The 22,686-nt window shown below is 39.0% G+C and overlaps 1 protein-coding gene across 3 annotated transcripts in view; it reads right to left on the reverse strand.

The window, feature by feature from the left end:
* TP53BP1 (tumor protein p53 binding protein 1) overlaps positions 1-22,686 on the reverse strand; it is an 85,946-nt gene that overhangs the window by 17,593 nt on the left and 45,667 nt on the right. For 2 of the 3 annotated variants that reach the window (XM_037154931.2, XM_037154930.2), the window contains exons 13-18: positions 21,708-21,827; positions 20,508-20,711; positions 15,679-15,736; positions 11,199-11,294; positions 6,916-7,399; positions 1,353-1,505 (exon numbers count right to left, since the gene is read on the reverse strand). In XM_037154931.2, the coding sequence (XP_037010826.2) occupies positions 1,353-1,505; positions 6,916-7,399; positions 11,199-11,294; positions 15,679-15,736; positions 20,508-20,711; positions 21,708-21,827 (1,115 nt within the window). Of the gene's footprint in view, positions 1-1,352; positions 1,506-6,915; positions 7,400-11,198; positions 11,295-15,678; positions 15,737-20,507; positions 20,712-20,883; positions 21,124-21,707; positions 21,828-22,686 lie in introns of those variants that run through there. The other variant, XM_037154932.2, reaches the window with a different exon arrangement.

Raw genomic sequence — 22,686 nt, forward strand, 5'->3', positions numbered from 1 at the left:
GTATCACAGTTCCATTCCCAGTCAGGGCACATGTCTGGGTTGTAGGCCAGTTCCCAACATGGGACACACAAGAGGCAACCATACATTGATATTTCTCTCCCTCTCTCCTTCCTTTCCCCTCTAAAGATAAATAAATAAAATCTTTAAAAAATATATGACCATGGAACTTCATTTTCTCCTCAGAGTATCTAGCAGGCCTGCTATTTCCAGAAAATAAACTTTAGAAAACACCATATAACATCATTAAGTAATATGTGTAACACTCGACATAGTACATTCCATAGAGTGCAATGTAGACTTACAACAGTTACAAAAACTTTTCATGAAAGCAAACTGTTTCTATAAAGCTGCTAAGTTAACCCATTTTACAAAGCAGTACTAACACTGAAAAAATTACATGAACCTATAACTGAAGATGAATCAGCATTTTACAAGAAATATTTCTGGGATTATTATTATTTGGTATGTAATGCCAAATGCACTAGTTTGATACTTTCTGACATGAGGGCCACAATGGCCCATTAATAAATTACAACAATAATATATTCCATTTAATAAAACTGTATACCAGAGTTTAATTATTCCTGAGTACAGCTTCCTACAGGACTAGCTGGCAGAATTAAAGTGCCTGAGTGAAGAAAGAAAACAGCGGTGCCTCTTATCAATTAATAAATGTTTCCCAAATGTCAGCATATATACCAAGAAAGGTGACAGATCTTCAATCTAGAAAACCTGTCTAATCTCAGCCAGTATTAGATATAAACAAAGTCAGCATATAACACTGTCCAATATAACAGTCAATAAATGCCAATATTATGTTGACACTGGGAATGAGTCCTACTGACCAATAAAGGTACACTGCTCACCAACAGGTCCAGAACCACACAGGATGGAGACCAAGAAAGGACATGTGAATAAACATGAAAACACATGAGGAAAAAAAAAACACATGAGAAAACAAAGAAAAATAATGAGAAAACATGCAGCCTAGCAAGAAATTCCAAACTGCATTATAATCTCCAAGGATTAAAAATGATACATACAGTCTTTATACTTATTCCTGTATATGACAGAGATTTATCAATCTGTTCTTTATAAAAATGGAAAGCAAGATGGAACTGGTTAAATAAGTGGCCAGAGGTCAAACAGCAAACCCATGGTTGGAAAAGACACAAGATTCAAGACTCCTAGTCTCTAAGCTGGTTCTTGTATCTTCCTAACACAAAGATGGAGGAAAACGAAGTGTTAGTAGCTAAATAGCACAGGAAAGGTGGAGGGGAGGGGGTGACAGCGAAGTGCCAGGGTAATTTTTCTGAAATAAATTTGCCACATAGACCCAGAGTATATATTACCTCAGTAACTTTTCTTTCTACTTCTGTTCCATCCACATAATATACATCTGTGATGACACGAGTGACGAGTGTGCGAACCTCATGGATTGTTCTCATGTGCCGATGTAAGACATGGCCACGTGGAGGCTGAGGCATATCAAACTCTTCCTCTCCCTGTGACAGAAAATACAGAACACAAGCATGGGTCTCATTGCTAATGGGCAGAATCACAAATCAGATTCTTCAGGATGAACACTGTTCAGAGGAACCATGAATCTAGTGTGATGAAATTTTCCAGCTGCGTTACTGTGTATTCATTCACCTACAGATAAAAGCAGGGGTGGACTAGCTCTACAGCCAGATGCCAGGAAGAATTTGTATCAGTATCCTTGAAAATGACCTATTTCTGTCTAAACAAAAGTCGCAACAGCTAGCACTTATATCTAAGATATTTAAGCAGAACATTATTTCTAAATTGTGACCTTTTAAGTTTATACTTGAAACAGCTCTTTAAATAAAAGGAATGCATTCTCTAGAACTTTATACAAAATCTGTTAATCTCAGTGCAGTTTTACCTGCATTAGTAAGGGAAAACTACAGTTGGTTTATATCTGGAACAAGCTAGGTTGATTTCTCCTAGAATTAAATATGAAATATTTAATATTCCAAATAGTAGGTTATAATTAAAGAACTGAACTAGTGTCCAGAAACAGAACATATTAGCAAATTAGGATTTTGTACCTAGTTATACCAAAAAGAATAATCAGTTAAATAGTTTAAATAAGGCCTACATTTTTACGACAACTGTTACATACATGTTTTTCCCAGCGCCTATATCACATTATCCACATTCACACCCTCCCCCTACCCCACTGGCTCTATGTTTCCGAGGAGGAGGGAATGCACACTCTTCCTGCCCCCTTACTACCCCGATAGTAGACTAATTTTACTTTCAGTAGTCAATGTGAATGTATCCAAGTCTTTCAAAAGAATTATATGTACCACTGCAATAATGGAGAGTCTGCGTTTTTTCATGGCAATGTGATTGTGATTTACTTACAGCTTTCAATAATTGACCTGAATTATTCCTACTCTAACCCCATCTTAGAGGTAAAATACATATTAAAATGGAGCTATGTCAATATGTAAATAATAAAAATGAAATAAAAAGCATGGAATGTTACTCAACCAATTCTTTAAAATACTACTACACAAACAACTCTGGGTAATGAGTGGTCTGACTATCGGCCTGTCACACCTCAATCGTCAAGGTAGCGCCATGCCAGCCTGGACCTCCGGCCCGCACACACACTGTGGGGCCCTGGATCAGAGAGGTCCGAAAGAGTCCAGTGGGTTGCTTAGCCCCGAAATGTGGCCAAGAAGCCTCCCTGTAATTCTTCCATTACAACAGCCAGACAAACAATCATTCCAAGAGAGACACTTAAACATATATGATAGAATAAGAAAAAAATGATAAAGCAAATAAAAAGAAAGCTATGCTTACTCTTTATTTAAATAGTCTTCTGAAAAGTAATTTCTATAAAGACAAAATAACTTGAGAATCTTGTCATTATTAAAAGAAGATAACGATGGATTTCTGGCCAAGATGGAGGCGTAGGTAAACACTGTGCCTCCTCACACAACCAAAATAAGAACAACAACAATTTAGAAACAAAAAACAACCAGTACTGAGAGAAAACTGAACTGTATGAAAGTTCGACAACCAAGGAGTTAAAGCAGACACATTCATCCAGACCAGCAGGAGGGGCAAAGTCGGGCAGCCAGGCTGAGAGGGGTTGCGGCAAAGCCGTGGCGGGCAGATGGCACACAAGGCAGCAGCAGGCAGACAACTGTGGAGGGGTGGGGCACACAAGGTGGCTGGCTGACCAGGCGGTCCCACATTCGCATGCAGGTAAACCAGGCATAACTGGCAAGTGAGAAAGACCTCGCAACCCAGGGCCCCAGTGCAGGGAAATAAAGCCTCAAAACACCAATTGAAAACACCTGTAGGGGTGGAGGTGCTGGGATAGATGCCCAGCCTCACAGGAGAGTTCGCTGGAGAGACCCACAGGGTCCTAGAATCCACACAAGCCCACCCACCTGAAAATCAGCACCAGAAGGGCTCAATTTGCTTGAGGGAAGTAGTAGAAGTGACTCAAATCCAACAGAGAGCAGAGCAAGGGCCATGGTTCCCTCTTGGACCCTGCCCCACATACAGAGTCACAACCCAGTGACATGGGTTGCCCCACCCAGGTGAACACCTAAGGCTCTGCCTCTATGTAACAGGCGAATCAAGAAAAAAAAAAAAAAGGCCCAAACAAAAGAACAGATCAAAGCTCCAAAAAAATACAACCAAGCAACCAAGAGATAGCCAACCTATCAGATGCACAGTCCAAAGAACTGGTGATCAGGATGCTCACAGAATTAGTTGAATATGGTCGCGAATTAGATGGAAAAATGAAGCCTACGCTAAGTGAAATAAAGGACAATGTACAGGGAATCAATAGTGATGGAAAGAAAACTGGGACTCAAATCAATGATATGGACCAGAAGGAAAAAAGAAAACATCCAATCAGAAAAGAATGAAGAAACAACAATTCAAAAAAAAAAAATGAGGAGAGGCTTAGGAACCTCCAGGACATCTTTAAATATTCCAACATCTGAATTATAGGGGTACCAGAAGGGGAAGAGGAAGAGCAACATGTGGAAAAGTTACTTGAACAAATAATAATGAGAACCCCCCCCCAAATCTGGCAAAGGAAATAGACTTCCAGGAAATCCAGGAAGCTCAGAGAGTCCCAAAGAAGTTGGATCTAAGGAGGAACACACCAAGGCACATCATCATTACATTAACCAAGATTAAAATGAAGGAGAAAATCTTAGAAGCAGCAAGAGATAAGCAGACAGTCACCTACAAAGGACTTCCCATCAGACTGCTGATTTCTGAAAAGAGACCTTGCAGACAAGAAGGGGCTGGAAAGAAGTATTCCAAGTCATGAAAGGCAAGGACCTACATCCAAGATTACTCTATCCAGCAAAGTTATCATTTAGAAAAGAAGGGCAGATAAAGTGCTTCTCAGATAAGGTCAAGTTAAAGGAGTTCATCATCATCAAGCCCTTATTATATGAAATGTTGAAGGGACTTATCTAAGAAAAAGATAAAAAACATGTACAGTAAAATTACAGCAAACTCACAATTATTAACAACCACACCTGAAACAAAAACAAAAAATGCAAAGCAAGCAAACAACTAGAACAGGAACAGAACCACAGAAATGGAGATCACACGGAGGGTTAGCAACAGAGAAGTGCAGGGGGTCAGGGGGAAAAAGGTACAAAGAATAAATAGCATAAATGGTAGGTAGAAAATGGGGGGAAGGTAAGAGTAGTATGGGAAATGTAGAAGCGAAAGAACTTATGACACGTGGACATTAACTAAAGGTGGGAATGTGGGTGGGACGGGATGTGCAGGGTATAGGGGAGTGAAGGGGAGAAAATGAGACAACTGTAATAGCATAATCAATAAAATATATTTTTAAAAATAAATTAAATAAATAAATAAACCCAGGAAACATTTGAAAAATAAAGGAAGATAACAAAATGAAAATAAAACCATACTTTCCCTTCATAGAAAACGTGGCTCCAAACCAACTCAAAAATTTAAAGAATGTCGAAGGTAGAATGCCTACATTCTTCTCCAAGCACTGGCCTGAGTCCTACCCACACTATAGAAAATAAAAGAGCTCTGACACTCGGAAAACCTCATTTTCATTCACATTGTTGTGCAAACGTCACCATATTCGCCTCCAGCACTTTTTCATATTTCCCAACTGAAACTATTCATTCACCACCTACCTTTTTCTAGCATCTTTCTTTTCTTAGCAGGAGCAACTAGCTCTTAACTGTGTTACATTACGCTGCATGACACAGGAGTACACTACTAGTAGTATCAGTAGTGGCTGTGGTAGTGGTAGCAGCAGTAACAGTATTTAAAATAATAATCATCAATAAGTAGTAGCATCAGCCAACATTTCCAGACCACTCGCTGTGTCCCAGGCCGTGCTGAGGGCGCTGCATGCCTTACCTCCTTTACCCTCACAATACCCAGATGAAGTGGTCTGACTCCAAAGCCTGGGCCTTAACCACACCACTCACTGCCTCCTATCATCACTCCTACCTCTGATGAGATAGGAGAAGGAATTATTTCCCCATTTTACAGAACGGAATATAAGGAAGAAAAGGAAAATATAAAATAGGTGCTCCCACATGACTGCTATCTTAAGATCAAGTTTAACTTTTTATAAGGCAGAGAAGCCAAAATTATGTGGCAGAATGCAAACACTTTAAGGGTGAAAATAAACAGACTCATAAAAGTATCTGATATACTACTGCCCCTATATCCAAAAGGTTATTGCTATTTTGAAAACATATGAACTGAAAAGGTCTTAGGTCTCACAGACTGTGTTACAATAAATTTTTGGAGAGGTATGGATAAACAGAACAAAACTACACAGGCCATGATTTAAAAATAGAAAAGTAACATAGCATAATGAAAAGAATACCGATTCTGAAGCAGACATGCTGAGTTCAAATTCCAGTTCTGCCACCTACTGATGGCAAAATCTTGGGCAAGTTACTTAACCTCTCTTCAGCTTGGTTTCTTTACCTGTGAAATGGGAATAACAATACCAACCTCACAGGTTGTCTTGAGCACAATGCCGACACACTGTAGGTGTTCAATAACTAGGAACTACTTCCCTACTCCTATTCCCAAGAGCCTGTCTTCCTCCAGCCTCACTTTCATCAGCCCCAATCTTTTTCTCCCAGTAAGTCTAGTCTGAGCCTTTCTGCAGCCTCTAGTCCCCTGGAGGCTTTTCCCGGTCTCTCTCTATCCCTGTTACCATTCTTTGTTTCTAATACTGCGAGATACACTACCCTTCCTACTTCTACTCCTTCCTCCTTTATTGTCTACTCTCCCAGTTCCAAAGAACCATGGTGAAAGACTTGGAGGAAAAGGAATTAGTTCTCACAGTTATAAAGGAGGATGAAAGATGACAGCCAAAGGACAAGACTGAACAACCTGAAAGAGTATAGGACCCAGCCTTAAGTGGTGTGGCTCAGTGGGGTGGAAGTTGTCCACAACCTGAAGGGTCGCCTATTCAATTCCCAGTCAGGGTACCTGCCTGGGTTGCAGGCCAGATCCCTGGTTGGAGGAGCGTCAGATCAGTGTTTCCTTTCCCTCTTTCTTCTTCCCTTCCCCTCTCTCTAAAAATAAATAAATAAAATCTTTAAAAAAACAGTATAGGACCCAAAGTATCTTCCTGGCTTTCTTTTCCTGTAAAGACCTACCTGACAAACTCTAGCACCATTCCATTTTCCCCAAAAGACTATTTATTGGTTATAGCTATCCATAATTTTCACTACCCTATCTCTACCCTGAAATTCAGCTGTTTTTGTCTTTCGATCACTAGTCTGTACAAAATTGTTAATAATTACCATTAGGTAAAAGTACTGCAAATGAAATTCTCCAGGAATCCAGAAAGTTAAAATCAGGGCCCCTAGCGGACCCGATAAGCTCTCTCACCTGGCTATGGAGGGACTCTGTATCATCCCCAGGAGCACTCACTGGTTTCTCACCAGTCCCCTTCTCAGTCTGAACCGTGGCATCTTGTTTTCCAGAGTTCTCGTCCACTGTGCTGGTCCCCTGCTCACACACATTCTTTACAGTCTGGGTTGCTGCTGAAACAGTTTCTGGGACCCGTAGGGAACACTCTATGGTCTGAATTCCTACGTTATTTTGGCTGGGCCTTTCAACCAAGGCCTTACTAGTTTTTTCCTGATTGGTATTCCACCCTTCTTTCTGGCCTTCTAGCACGTCTGTCTCCATTGCTTCACCTTGAAGACTGGCTGGCCCGGGTATGGCCACCTGCTGGGAGGCAGATGAAGAAGAGTCTTTGACAGGCCTATTGGGCTTTATCGTTTGTTGATGCTGCCTGGTCCTTTGATCACCCTCCAATTTTTCCTTCTCCTCTTCATCTTGAGTACTTGCAAAATGGAGTAAGTTCCCCCTGAGAATCAACCACATAAAGAAACCAGGTCAAGTAAGTACACATGCACATACGTGTTGGTGCATGTGTGTGTGTGTACTGGAAAGGGGGAAACCATAATTTGACAATATGAAAAATGTGAGAGAGAAAATAAAATGAACAAGAATATCATCTTATGAGGTTTCTCATCATAATTTCACTCCTGTAGAAAAACAGTGGCACACAGGACTGTTCCACCATGATGATAAAACAGCCATAACATTTCTTCCCATCACTAGCTATGAACTCTGACGTAGGAAAATAAGTTAAACAAAAAGATATAAAGCCATTATTGAAGTCAAAAACAATGAAGGCAGCCTAGGGATCTACTTCAAAAAAGATCAGTTAGATCAAGAGGACTCGACTTTATAAATGGTTGTAACATTCTTTAAATGACACCTAGCCCCGACCAGGTAGCTCAGTTGGTTGGAGAGTTGTCCTGATACACCAAGGTCATGGGTTCAATTCCATGGTCAAGGCACAAAGGAGAAACAACCAATGAGTACATCGATAAGTCAAACAACAAACTGATGTTTCTCTAAAAGAAAGTATTTTTAAAAAAACACCACCTTGCATTTTAGATATACCCAACCCTAAACAACAATTTCAGCAAAAGAAACCTGATCTGTAAAGGACAGAGTTGTAGGTAAAATTCTAGCTTTGCTAGCTGTACTGGTACATCTACAACTAACCATTTCAGAATGGTGTGGTGCCTCAGAGACAGTTCTCAAGATACAGCCTACAAGTACTTCATTAGTCTTACCATCTGGCTATCAGTGACTTATTTATTTCACAAGCATTTGATGACTGTCTCCTGCAAACCAGATATCATGAAGCAATGAGGTTCCTGGTAGCTTTCTTAAATGTCCTTAACAATACACCAGAATAAAAAGGTGCAAGTGAGCAAGTTACACAGAAACTTAACATTGATGTCTTATTCAAGTTTATACCTAAAATACCTACCACGGGGATTAATACAAAGTTAAGTGCACAACAAATGTACTTTAAACAAAAGAATTCATGTTCTCTCAATTAACTGTAAGAATCTTCTCTGATTAAATAAGCTAACTGTATAAGTAGAGCAACTGCATATAGAAAACACCCATAACGTTTTAGTAAATTACAAGTTCAAATGAGTTAGTACACTATAAACAACAACAAACTAATGCATTTTCAGGTTACAGTAAGTGCGTAACAGCCAAAACAAAGATAAAAGGATCCATTCCAGCCTGACCACAGTAAGAACATATCTGAAATCTCTTTCACTTGGTGATGTCGTATTTTACAAGGCATACACTGATATGCCCCCTGATTTAACATCCAGAATGATAAGGGGTCTAGAAACCATGTTATCTGTTGCTCTAAGCATTTGGCCAGGGAAAGAGGGAGATGCTCATCTACAGAGAAAAAGCTGTCTCCAACTTGGGAGGAGCTCTCACCCTTAGGGACTGCTCTGCTGTGGATCTTGAAGAAGAGAGAGAAATGGAGAGGTTTCTGAGGTTTCTGTCTTGTTTAGCTCAGCCCACCAAAACAGGAAGTCAACGAGGGATTTAGAACAGAGTTCAAGCCGAGAGCCTGGTATACATTTGGTTGTTAGAGCTTCTGTCCTGTGTGTCAGGAATCTCAACTGAATTAAATATATGGTCCAATGAGGAAGAGGTAAGAATAAGATCACCAGGATACAGATGAGTAACACCTACCTCTGATGAAGTATGTATGAGTGATCTTATATAAAAATTTCTTGGCACAGTGCTAGGTACACAGCAGATGCTCAATCAATATCAGTTGCATTAAGAGAAAGCAATTACGGAGATACATTTCATTTTCTTTACAAACTGAATATTCATGTTTGAATCTTTAAGACATCTAACATATCACAGCTAAGCAGCAATGACAGTGAGTCAAAAACTAGAAGAGACATGACTTGATTAACCATTTCAAAAATTCAATTACCATTGTTCCCCATGCTTAAACAAGCCTACACATTTTCCTTCAGAAGCTATTTAGGGCAGAACTGCAGAATAGATTTTGCCTTCTAAAACAAAGCTTTGTTTTCTTTGGAATCTTTTTATTCTTAATCAATAAATATTAGATTGCTTTTTTCCCCCCAAAGAGTTCATCAGAAGAATTCTTCTCTAAAGACAAAAGATGTCTCATTGCAGTGTCAAGTAATACTTAGCAAATTCCTATCAAATATCAAAATTTTGGTATTTATCATTCTCATATTAGCATCAGTCAAATGAAATGATGTTAAAATCATAATCAGTTCCCACCAAGGATCATATAAAATATATATAGTGGCAAGATTTGCTGACTAAGGCCAACACAGAACAACAGGTAAAAACCAAAAGCCTAACTGCAACACATACTGCAAAAAGTGTTGCCCACTCCTGTGAAGTTCATACATTTTTAGAAATAAATAAAGCAACTGAGAAATATCTACCACAGAGATGTACATGAATATTAATGTCCCAAGAAATAATAAAGAAGAAATCTTTAGCACCAGAACAAAGAGCATTAGAAGACAAGAGAAATCTGATATATTGTAAGAAGAACCACACCTTTCTTCATTAGTTCCAGCTACACAATCCTACTCTGGTCACCACTCTTTGCCAGATTTAGAAACTGATGCAGAGAAAGAAATTCTAGCATAAAAAGGCCTGGACAAATTAACCCTAAGTGAAACAAAGAAGAATAATCTCCATATTTAACAAACTTCTAACCACTCTGTTCTAGCTATAGATCTGTCTATGAAGTAAAAGAGGCCAAACCCAGCTGGATGTGCTGGCCCTTGTTCTACTGAAGTTAAATAAGATCACCAGCATTCTGGCCCCTCTAGTTTAAGATATTCTAATAAAATAGGAAAGCAATACAATGCCACTGATAAATATGGTAATTGCTGAACCACTACCATACCGATTTTGGAACCACACAAAGTGGCATTTCACCCAACAAGTTTCTTGATACAGTAGAGGAATATAAGCTGAGCTAGCTGATTCCCGAGAATACCAACAAACTCACATTTAATTATCAGAATGCCCAATAAAAGCACCAATATGTTTCCTTTAAATATTTCTATCAATAAAGAATACAGAAATTATGCTGTAAATAACACTATTAAATACCTGCTGACAAACATTAGTACATTCTCTAACTACAAAGTCACTAGATTCCAGAGATGACAGATGCCATCTCACAATGAAAATACAAGCTTATTTCCATTGTCATTACTTCTTTCCCTATACTAAAAATAACACTCATATAGTCCAATCATTTTTTATTATTTAAATAGAAAAGAAATACTTTGTAACTCAAATAAAATGCTTTGTTCTTCAAAGCTGTTCGAAGAGACTATAGAATAAAGAAATTATGATAAAATCTTAATTTCATCAGTTCTGACAAACTTTAAATTTGGGATGCTGAGCATCTCAGTTTTGCCCTATGGGTAACTAAAGAGAAATAAAAGGTCTGTTAAACATTTCCAAAACTAGAAAAAAGGGAATAAATCTTAGAAATACAGAATGGTAGTTTCATAAATTCATGAAGACAATCATTTCAAATTGACAGACCTGGCAGATAAAGACAAAACTCTGCACCTATAAAATATTTAATAAAACATCACATGATATCTCATCTATAATACCATTTAGAATATGCCACTGTCCCTTAGATAAAAAAGTAAGCTCGAGTTCACAAAATTATGGCACTATATTATAGATTTTGGTAGCAACCATTTTATGAGTCAATATAAACCACAATATACTACGAAAATAATGCTCACCTGGTAGGTGCAGAGCAGGGATCCTGATTCCGAGCTTCGTTGTCCTCTTGCCGGGCTTCACGGACGCAGCTGACCAAAGACATTGCAGTCTGGGGACTAAGATAAAAAAGCAATATACTGTGTTAGTTTTGAAAGGAAACATACCTCTGAAGATTACCCTTTTAGGCACAGAAGGAATAAAATCACTTTGCTGCATCCAAAACTCCAAAATGCCTTACACCAAAGTGCAAAATCCTCCCTACAGTACTTGTTTCAAATTAGCTTAACTAAAAACTCTCAAGAAAGAATCACAGGAAATAAGGTAGTCAGAGAACTGTATTAAATACCATAAGAAAACAATCAGCAAAGTCCAGAATGTAAGACTCTATAACACACAAAACCAAATTTCTTCAACAAATATATTGCTAGAAGGGGGAAAAAAATAAAGGCAGGAGGCCCCTATAGATTAAGAGTTAAATTAAGAGACATTTCAATCAAATGTAATGTGCAGACCTTGTTTGGATCTCGATTCAACAAACTGTAAAAAAAAAATATGTAAGGCAATCAGACAAATCTGAATACTGAACATTTTTTAGCACTAGGAATCACTGCTAACTTTAAAAGCATGATAGTATTATGGGTAAGGTCAAAGAGGAATTCTTTTAGAGACAACATTGAAATAGTTACAGATAAAATTATATAAAGCTGGAATTAGCTTCAAAATAATTGAGTGGGGAGGAGAATACTGGATGTATTTATAAACAAATTAAAATTAGCTATGAGTTGGTAATTTGTGATACTGGGTGATGAATATATGGTGGTTCATTATACTGTTTTTCTGCTTTTTCTGTGCTTGAAATCTTCAACAGTGAAATGATTGAGAGAGAAAGATGATAACAGCAAATAATCTGAAAAGAGACAGTAACAGATGACACTTTGTTTAAAAACAGAGTGGTATGGCTTACACTTTGTTTAAAAACAGAGTGGTATGGCTTTACCTAAATGGAGAGGAAGCAATGAGCATTTAAAATATTCTAACAGCCCTGGCTGGTGTGGACTGAGTGCCAGCCTGTAAACCAAAGGGTCACTGGTTCAATTCCTGGTCAAGGCACATGCCTGGGTTGCAGGCTGGGTCTCCAGTGGGGGTTGAGCGAGAGGCAACCACATGGGGTTTCTCTCCCTCTTTTTCTCCCTCCCTGCCCCTCTAAAAATAAATAGGTAAAGCATTTAAATAAATAAATAAACAAAATATTCTAATAGCGCTTAAATTAAAATCTAGATTTTATGCAAAATTTGCTTTATAACAACACCAATGAATTTACCTCATTCTGTAATCCACTAATCCAATCCTCTGCTTCAAGAATTTCCCTTAGAAGACGTAGATGGAGGATCCACCTCGCCTCTGTGCACAACCAAATCTAAGAACAACTATTTTTAACAGCAGTCACAACCAAGCCACACGGAAAATCGACAATACAGAGTCCAAAGGACAACTAGATACTCGGCTGGACCGGGGCTGGACCGGTACGAGGAGTGAGGCCAGCAGCGGAGCAGGTTAGCAAGAAAAAATTCCCGGGGCGGTGCGCGGTGCGCGCAGGCAACCGAGGGCGCTGATCGCCAGCGAGCTGGCTGCCGGAGCACACAGGGAAGAGGCACGGTGGGTCGGTCGGTCGCGCGCATTTACGTGCGGAGAAACCAGTGAGAAGGGAAACCCGGGCGGTGCAGCAGGCTCGCACAATTAGGATCGGATAAGCAAGCCCGAGGCGTGTGAGTGACTGGATGCGCTGGGCTAGCGGAGAGGAACGCCATTGCTCCCTCTCTGACCCCGCCCCCCACACACAGCGTCACAAACCAGAGACCTGGGTCGCCCCGTCCTGGTAAACAACTAAGGCTTCGCTCCGCTCACTTAACAGCACGAATAGACCAAAAATGGCTCTAGGACAACTCAGAGCCCCAGAACCGATAGACCTAAGTGATGAAGAAATAGCCAGTCCTTCAGATGCACAGTTCAAAACACTGGTTATAAGGATCCTTACAGAACTGGTTGATTTTAGTCACAAATTAGAGAAACATATGGAAGCTAAATTAATTGAAATGAATGGTGATACAAAAGATACCAATAGTAATGGAAAGAAAATTGGGACTCAAATCAAGGGAGAGGACCAGAAGGAAGAAAAAAATGACCAAACAGAAAGGAATGAAGAAATAAGAATTCAGAAAAATGAGGAGAAGCTTAGGAACCTCCAGGACATCTTTAAACGTTCCAACATCCGAATTATAGGGGTACCAGAAGGGGGAAAGGCACAACCACCAGTTGAAAAATTATTTGAACAAATAATAAAGGAGAATTTCCCCAAGATGGCAAAGGAAATAGACTTCCGAGAAATCCAGGAAGCTCAGAGAGTCCCAAAGAAGTTGGACCCAAGAAGGAACACACCAAGGCACATCATAATTACATTAGCCAAGATTAAAATGAAGGAGAGAATCCTAGAAGCAGCAAGAGCTAAGGGGACAGTCACCTACAAAGGAGTTCCCATCAGACTGTCAGCTGATTTCTCAAAAGAGACCTTACAGGCAAGAAGGGGCTGGAAAGAGGTATTCCAAGTCATGAAAACCAAAGATCTACAACCAAGATTGCTCTACCCAGCAAAACTTTCATTTAGAATGGAAGGACAGATAAAGTGCTTCTCAGATAAGACCAAATTCAAGGAGTTCATCATCACCAAGCCCTTATTATATGAAATGTTAAAGGGACTTACCTAAGAAAAAGAAGATGAAAAAGATGAACAGTGAAAGGACAGCAAACTCACAGTTATTAAGAACCACACCTAAAACAAAAGCAAACTAAGAGGATAGCTAGATCAGGAGCAGAACCATAGAAATGAAGATCTCATGGAGGGTTAGCAACAGGGGAGTGGGAGGAGGGGAAGGGGGGAGAAGGTACAGAAAATAAGTAGTATAGACAGTAGATAGAAAATACATAGGGGGGAGGGTAAGAATAGTAGGGGAAATACAGAATCTAAAGAATTTGAGACACATGTTCATGAACTAAAGGGGGAAATGGTGGGGGAGGGGTATGCAGGGTGGAGGGGAAGGGAGGGGGGAATAGAGCAAATGTAATGGCATAATCAATAAAAAAAAATAAATTAAAAAAAAAATTTCCCTTAGGGGAGAAGGAAGGGAAGTTAAGGGGAAAATGGGGGAGGGATTTGGAGGAACAAATAGGAAGGACACAGGGACAAGAACTAAGGGGGGGTGGAAATGGGAGGGAGGTGGGGAGCAAGGGGCAGGGGAGGCTGGGATGGGAAAAATAGACAAAAAACTGTACTTGAAAAATAACTAAATAAAATTTAAAAAAAAAAGAATTTCCCTTATTTTTCCAAACCTACATTCCACCCAAAGGGCTTAGGAAGTTTCAGCAGCATTGTTCCCTCTTCATGGGCACATGTACATCAGACTAATAACAAGTTATATATCTAATGTACAACTCTGTTAAAACCAAAAAGATCAAGTATAAACTCCATTTTTCAACTTGTAAGACTACATATCATTAGTCTTCAACTGACTGAGGACCCTAAGGTACTTATCTTCACAACTAATCTAAGATATAGTTAAGTACAGATCAAAGGGTTAGATAGGATTAGGGTTAGAAACTCGAAGATGAAGGTCAAATTTAGTCAAAAAAGTCCTTATGTGACCCACCAAGCATGAAATTTTATTTTTCAAAACCCAGATTTCTCTTTAAAAATTAGAGGTTTGGCAACCTAAGTGTGCATTCTTGCCTGGTAACAGTAGGCTGGAATTGAACAGGGACTACCCATGCCCCTGTTCTTCAGAAGGTCATCATCCTCAATACTTCCAGCACTTGCACTTAGCCTGCTTTACTTATTTATAGGACCTGCCTAGCCTCACTTAAACATTCTCACTTGTATTTCACCAGCTGCTTCTAGTATTTTCATGCTGGATGACTCATGCCAGAAACTAATAAAATAATTCTACTCACATAGCCAGCCACCAGATGGCAAAGCTTACCACCAGAGCCTCAGGATGGAGTCACACTCATCTTCAAGCATCACAGCATTCATGACAAAGCAAAAATAATCGTTCAACACAGCAGTCAACTTGCTAAGCAAAAGAGAAAATGGCCTGAGGCTGCAATGAGTAGGGGATCAAGGTCTACGGAACAAGGTCTAAGACTATATCTTGTTAAACCACCCACTTTCTCACCAAAGCAACAAGCAGCTCAGTCTCACCAACAAAGGTAAAAAAGGGCACTCCCACATGAATAAAAGGGAGAAAGGTAAACACCTTTACATATCTTACTGCTAAGTATAGCAAAACCTTTATTAGATTTAAGAAAACTCGAGTTAGATTCAGTACATTGTTAAATCCTTTATGTTGGAATATATATTTTAAGGTTTTTCCTCTATTGATAAATTATCCCCTCAGTACAGTGGCTTTGTATATTGAATTCCTCTAAATAACAACCAGCTCTGGTTACCTGGCAACAGCCTCAGCAACAGCAGTAGATCCATTTTTTATTTCACCAATTGCGGGCTCTGAATAAAAACAAAAACAAGGACGGAAAAGAGAAATACAATTCATTTGGTATCACACCTAAAAACTTGTTCTGATAGCATTTGCAACAAATAAAGAAACGGGTAAGAATAATAAGTGAAAATAAAAAGATTTCTTATAATGGTACAAGTTTCTCTCACCCTGTCAATTTTTTTCAACCTTCCTACTGAAGACTAATCAGTTTGTTGAGAAATACAATGAAGCAGTAACATTTAAAAATGAAAATAAAACAACTTCTTAATCTCAACTCATGTCCTCTCATACAATGATTTTAAATATATGTAGTCAAATATTAAAAAAATAGTTATAAGTTAAAAATCATAAATTTAAAATAAACAAGAAAACTTTAATAAAATAAATTAAGTAGAAAAATGCCTTCAGTTGATGCGCAAATTTTAAATAGTGTACAGTTTTATGAGAACCCACTCACAGAAGTATTCAAGTACTTCCCAATTAAGGACAGATAATTGAAAAACAAAACACATTTTCAAGAATTAAGGGTGATATTGAAAAAAAAACATATTTTCAAAGCAACACCCTATGTCAAGGAATTAAAATTTATTCACTGACAATTTGTTCCAGCTTCAGAAAAAAAAATAAATGTTTCTAAAAGTTCATGGCCCAACATAACCTAAATAGTCCATCGAGGAAACAGTGGAAGTTTAGTGGTTAGAGCCCTGCCTCTGAAACAGAAACTGGGCACAGGCCCTGGGCCTTGCACTTAGTAGTCCAATCTGGAAGTGCATGCCTTCAATCTTCAGACTCAGTTTTATCCTCTGTAAGAGAGATAAAACAGGACCAATCTCATAGGTTTGTTGTGAGGATGAAATGAGGAAAAATTTTGAGTGTGGTGCCTGATCCTATGCTCCTATTATCAGAAAAGGTGTTAACATTTACTACCTTAACATTAAGATCTTTTCAACTGTAATTTCAAATTGGAATCTGAAGATTCGAGACTACCACATATTCTCTTGATAAGCCCTACTTGATTTCAGAAAAGATGATAATAAGGATGGAAACATGTAAATTTTAATTTCTACTGAGGTTCTAAAGTTTAAATCAAGCAATGAGAGGCAGAATAAAATTGTAATTTAAAATTGGACTATTCTTGGAACTACTTTGAATTCAGGCTACTACATTTAATAGCTGTATGCCTCAATTTCCTCATCTGTAAAATGAGGATAATAAAATTTTCACAGAAAGATAAAACTTTATAAGTTTATTATGATATTTAATGAGCTATACATGTAAAAATGCTTGGCATATAGTGAGAACTCAATATGTATTAGCTAAAATTTCTTTTCTTTGTTCTCAGAGAATGACAAGTCCCTCTTATTCAAGTCCACCCACTCTATTTGTGGTCTTTGAAAGCCTTCCCTCCCAACTTTCTCAGGGCCTGATCCATCAATTATTCCCCATAGTGTCTCATTTTTTAAATTTTTAAAATACATTTTATTGATTATGCTAGTACAGTTTTCCCTTTTTTCTCCCCTTTATACTTCTCCACCCTGCACCCGCCATCCCTCCAGCATTCCCCCCATCCTGTAGTTCATGTCCATGAATTAGACATGTAAGTTCTTTGGCTTCTGCATTTCCTATACAATTCTTAACCTCCTCCATCTATTTTGTGCCTACCGGTTATGCTTCTTATTCCCTGTACCTTTTCCCTCATTCTCTTCTCTGCTTCTCCCCACTGACAATCCTCCATGTGATCTCCATTTCTGTGATTCTGTTCTTGTTCTGTTGTTTGCTTTGTTTTGGGTTTTTTTTTTTAGGTTCAGTTATTAATAGTTGTGATTTTGTTGTCATTTTACTGTTCAGTTTTTGATCTTCTTTTTCTTAGATAAGTCCCTTTAACATTTTAAGTAATAAGGGACTGGTGATGATGAACTCCTTGACCTTGACCTTGTCTGGGAAGTACTTTATCTGCCCTTTCATTCTAAATGATATCTTTGCTGGATAGAGTAATCTTGGATGTAGGTCCTTGCCTTTCATGACTTTGCATACTTCTTTCCAGCCCCTTCTTGCCTGCAAGGTTTCTTTTGAGAGATCAGCTGATAGCCTCATGGGAACTCCTTTGCAGGTAACTGTCTCCTTTTCTCTTGCTGCTTTTAAGATTCTCTCCTTATCTTTACCCTTGGGTAATGTAATTATGCCTTGATGTCCCTTGGTGTGTGCTTCCTTGGGTCCAACTTCTTCGGGAGACTCCAAGCTTCCTGGACTTCCTGGAAGTCTGTTTCCTTCACCAGATTGGGAAAGTTTCCTTCATTATGTTTTCACACGAGTTTTCAACTTCTTGCTCTTCCTCTTCTCCTGGCATCCCTATGATTCAGATGTTGGAACATTTAAAGCTATCTTGGAGGTTCCTCAGCCTCGCCTCATTTTTTTTTGAATTCTTGTTTCTTCATTCTGTTCTGCTTGGGTGTTTAATTCTTCCTTCTGCTACAAATTGTTGACTTGAGTCCCGGTTTCCTTCCCTTCACTGTTGGTTCCCTGTATATTTTCCTTTATTTCACTTTTCATAGCCTTCACTTCTTCCCTTATTTTGCAAGCACACTCAATCATTTCTGTGGGCATCCTGATTACCAGTGTTTTGAACTCTGCATCTGATAGGTTGACTGTCTCCTTGTTACTTAGTTCTTATTCTAGAGCTTTGATCTGTTCTTTCATATGGGCCCTGTTTCTTTGTCTTGGTGCATCTGTTCCATTGTTTGGGGTGGAGCCTTAGGTATTTGCTAGGGCGGGGCAACCCACCTTGCTGTGTTGTGCTATATGTGGGGGAGGCATCAGAGGGAGAACAATGCCACCTGCTGGCTTGCTCAGCTCTCGCCCCACTTTCAGTCACTTTCCCTGCTTCCCACAAATGTATTGAGACCTTCTGGTGCTGATTCCTGGGTGTGCGGGCTTGTGTACTTCTGGGATCCTGTGGGTCACTCCGATGGACTCTCCTGTGAGACTGGGAGTTTCTCCCGCCACCAGAACCGCCACAGATTTTTACAGCCAGCAGCTGTAAAAATTGAGGCTTTATTTCCTCGTGCTGGAACCCTGGGTTGTGTGGACTGTCTTGCTCTGTAGTTGTTCCTCTTGGCTTGTCAGCCTGTGAATGTTGGACCGCCCAGTCTGCCAGCCATGGCCTTGTTGCTTGTCCTCTCCACCTTGGCCTCCCATCTCCAACTGTCCTACCAGTTTGGATGCATGTTTCTTCCTTAAATCCTTGGTTGTTGGACTTCCATACAGTTCGATTTTCTGTCAGTTTTGGTTGTTTTGTTTTCAAATTAGTGGTTGTCTTTCTTTTGGTTGTCTGAGGAAGCAAAGCCTATCTACCTATGCCTCCATCTAGGCTGGAAACCATATTCCCTCATTTTTAATCCATCTCTCTTTTGGAGATTTCCTTTTAGTCCATAAACCTGTACAGGCATCTCTAAATCTAAAAATGGAAAATCTCCTTTAATCCTTCATTTCCCTCTAACTCATCATATTTTTAACAAGAACTTCTTGGAAGTAGAATACATTTGCTGCCTCCTCTCCCCATTACTCCTGAATTACCTTCAGTATAGCTCCTGCCCAAACCACTATACTTAAACAGTTCTTGCTGGAGTCACCAAATGGATCCTAATTGCCAAATCCAATGTACATTTTTAGAAATATTTTACTAGACCTCACCTCTGCATCTGACATTGTTTTCTTCTAGTAACTCTCCTCCCCATAACCTTCCATGCATGGCTTTATACTCTCATAGTCCTCTTCTCTGGATGTTCTTTCACAATCTCTTTGTAAGACTTGTTCCTCTTCTAACTTCATTAAACATACTACTACAAACTACTTAGTAAAGCATTTGCTAAGTAGCACTTACAAACTACTTAGTAAAAAAAGATGATAAGATAAGCTTTGGAATCAGATCTGATTCAAACTCCAGCTCTACTTCTTCCAATTACTGTGACAACAGATATACAACTTAGAAACCTCTCTCTGTCTGTTTTGTCATCAATAAAATGGAAATAAGGATATCTACTTTGGAGTGCTATTATGACAATATAGATTTAGAGTCATCGTGTATTTTTTCCCTCCCCCTTTCTTCCATATTCACAAGTGGTCCCAAGTTGTCCCTATTCTATTATTAACCTCTCGAATTCATCCCTCATCTCTATGCCCACCCCACTTCCAGTCTTTAACGCTTCTGCCTGACTTAGCCAGGCAGAAGAATAAGAAATGGGCAAGGCAAGGAAAGATGCATAAGAATACAACTTTTGAAACACTGAGCTGATCCTGTTAAAAAAGCAAATCTAATCACACTACTCCCCTGACTACAATTTTATAGCTTTTCAGCATGATATAAAAGGCCTTTCAGAACCTGGTCTCTATTTTGCAGCAACTCCTTGTACTTTCTCTGCATTTTAGGCGTATCAAACAACTTAAAATTAATGTGAGAAATAGTCAACATAAGCCTACAATGTGAATCCACAATCTTAAATTTTCTACCCTCTTCTGAATTGTTTCTGAATATGGAAATCAATTACTTAACATCAACACAGTTTAAAACAGAGATACAACCAGAGCCATAGAGGTTATAAAATGAAGTACCTTCAGTAACATGACAAGTGATGAGCCAAAAACAAAGAATTAAATCTGTGAGAGTAAGATTTTACAAATATACTATAATTATAAAAGTATCAATAACTATAACTAAAAGAAATATAATCAGATGATATGGAGCTACTAATTACCCAAGATTAACATAAAAACAAAACTTACTTTCTAGACTAAATTGCAAAGACTCTTCGCTTGCCTCAGTCTCAGGACTGACTAGTTTCATTCTTAGACACAATTTTTCATCCGTTTCTGGGGCAGTCCCACCACCTCCTTTTTCATTCCTAGGTATGGGATCATTGGTCTCCACCATGCTTTCAGACATGACATCACTGTTTGCTGTGGTGCTTTCTGGACAGTTGCTAGTGTCTAGAAGGGAGGCAGGAGGAAGAAAGAAAGAAAGAATACTAAAATACAAACACAAAACAATAATTCGAGGTCATCAATTTGCCTGTTTGGCTCCACAGCTCTGCAGGATTGAAGGGGATTCCTAGGATAGACCCTGTCACATGTATCAACAACTACACACTAGTATTAACACCTGGTCTTAAGAGGAGCAACAGGATTCAGTTCCACTTCTGCATCTGGACAAAGGATGCTGCATGAGCCCTCAGCCAACCCACATCTGCCAGCATCAGGCATAGGTAGCAGGAGACTCCAGACGGCATGATTGTTACCTCCCAGCACTGACTAGAGAAAACAAATAGGTTAATGTAGAAGACTACTAGCTGCTTTAGGGAAGCAGGATCTACATTTTCTTGCCCTGTCAAACAGTAAATTGACCATCCAAGGTACTAAATTAATAGTACTTTTACCCTACCTGCGGTCCCTTCCTTATATGACAACTCTATATCATTGCTTAGCACTCACATTCTATCACCTTGCAAGCAGAATGAAATCCTTATAATTTTTTTCTTTCTTCCTTCTACCCTTTTAAAAAAATAATTTTATTTATTTATTTATTTTAGATTTTATTTATTTATCTTTAGAAGGGAAGGGAAGGAGAGAGGGAGAGAAATATCAATGTATGGTTGCTTCTCATGTGTCCTCTGCTAGGAACTGGCCTGCAACCCAGGCATGTGCCCTGACTGGGAACAGAACTGCGATCCTTTGGTTCACAGGCCTGTGCTTAATCCACTGAGCTACAGCAGCCAGGGCTCCTTCTACCCTTTCTTTCCTTTCATCACCACTCAGTATCTCCTGGGAATAAACTCATGAAGTCAGATATCACAAGCTTATTGTTCCTAAGACAAAAATCAACCTTATGAGGAAGGTCCAACTCCTCAGATCTAAAAGAAATCCCTTGCATAAAAACAGTATCTCAAAAATTCTGCTTTAAAATGGCATTATGTTTTAGTCACTCACCAATAGGAGTACTGTGTTTCCTGGGCTCCAGTTTTAGGTGCCCAATAAGAGGTGGAGTCGTGCCAGTCAATGGTGGGATAATATCACCTTCTTTAGGCAAAGTGAAATGAAATGGAGTTTCTGGAAGGGAAAGAATAAAGGTAAACAAGAAGGAAACCAAAACAGAAGTATAAAAAAGCAAAAGTGAGGAGAAGTACAAGAAACATTTAAATTATTATTTTCCCAAATTCTGCCTCATTCCCAAGCCCCTTCACCAGGCCTCCCAACCAATTTCCTACTGTCCTCTCTGCTTTCTTCTCAGCCATCAACAAGACTGACACAGAGTAGGCAACCACAGGACAGGCAAATAGAGGAAGCCCAAAGTATGGAGGCCCTGTGGGGCATGAGGCCTAGAATGGAACCTAGAAACATCTGAGAAACACATGGAACCTAGAAACATCTGAGCTCCAAGACAGTACCTTTGGGAATACTCAGTGATACAAATTTGGAGCATTTCAAGTCTATACATTTTAATTTTGTGCAATGTTAATCCAAGAAGTTTGTTTACAAACTTTAGCAATCTGTAGGGTCCTCCTGATTGAAGCCTGATGGTAATACTTATAATTTATAGTCTAGTCAAAAATGTGACAAAGGATCTCATGGGCCAAAGTACTTTAAAATACTCATTGGTTCTAACAAAAAACCTATGGATTTCATGGTTCAGCAGTATTGACCAGCATTCACTCTAGACTGCAGCACTAATATTCACATCTAAATCTCTGCACAACTGTAAATCTCCTATGTATGAACATTCCAGTATACACATTTTTGTTTAATATGGATAAAATTAACATAAACATAAAACATTTGACAAGATACCAAAAAACTGACAAGAGACAAATTCTGAGATGTCCTAAATTAAATTACAACAGAATGCAGGGTAGGAGGAAGAGGTAAATGGTTAACCAGTTAACAGACCCTCAGAGTAAAACCAATAAAA

The sequence above is a fragment of the Artibeus jamaicensis genome, unplaced genomic scaffold (genome assembly GCF_021234435.1).
Source record: "Artibeus jamaicensis isolate MK-2021 breed Jamaican fruit bat unplaced genomic scaffold, CSHL_Jam_final contig_1132, whole genome shotgun sequence".
Lineage (NCBI taxonomy): Eukaryota > Metazoa > Chordata > Mammalia > Chiroptera > Phyllostomidae > Artibeus > Artibeus jamaicensis.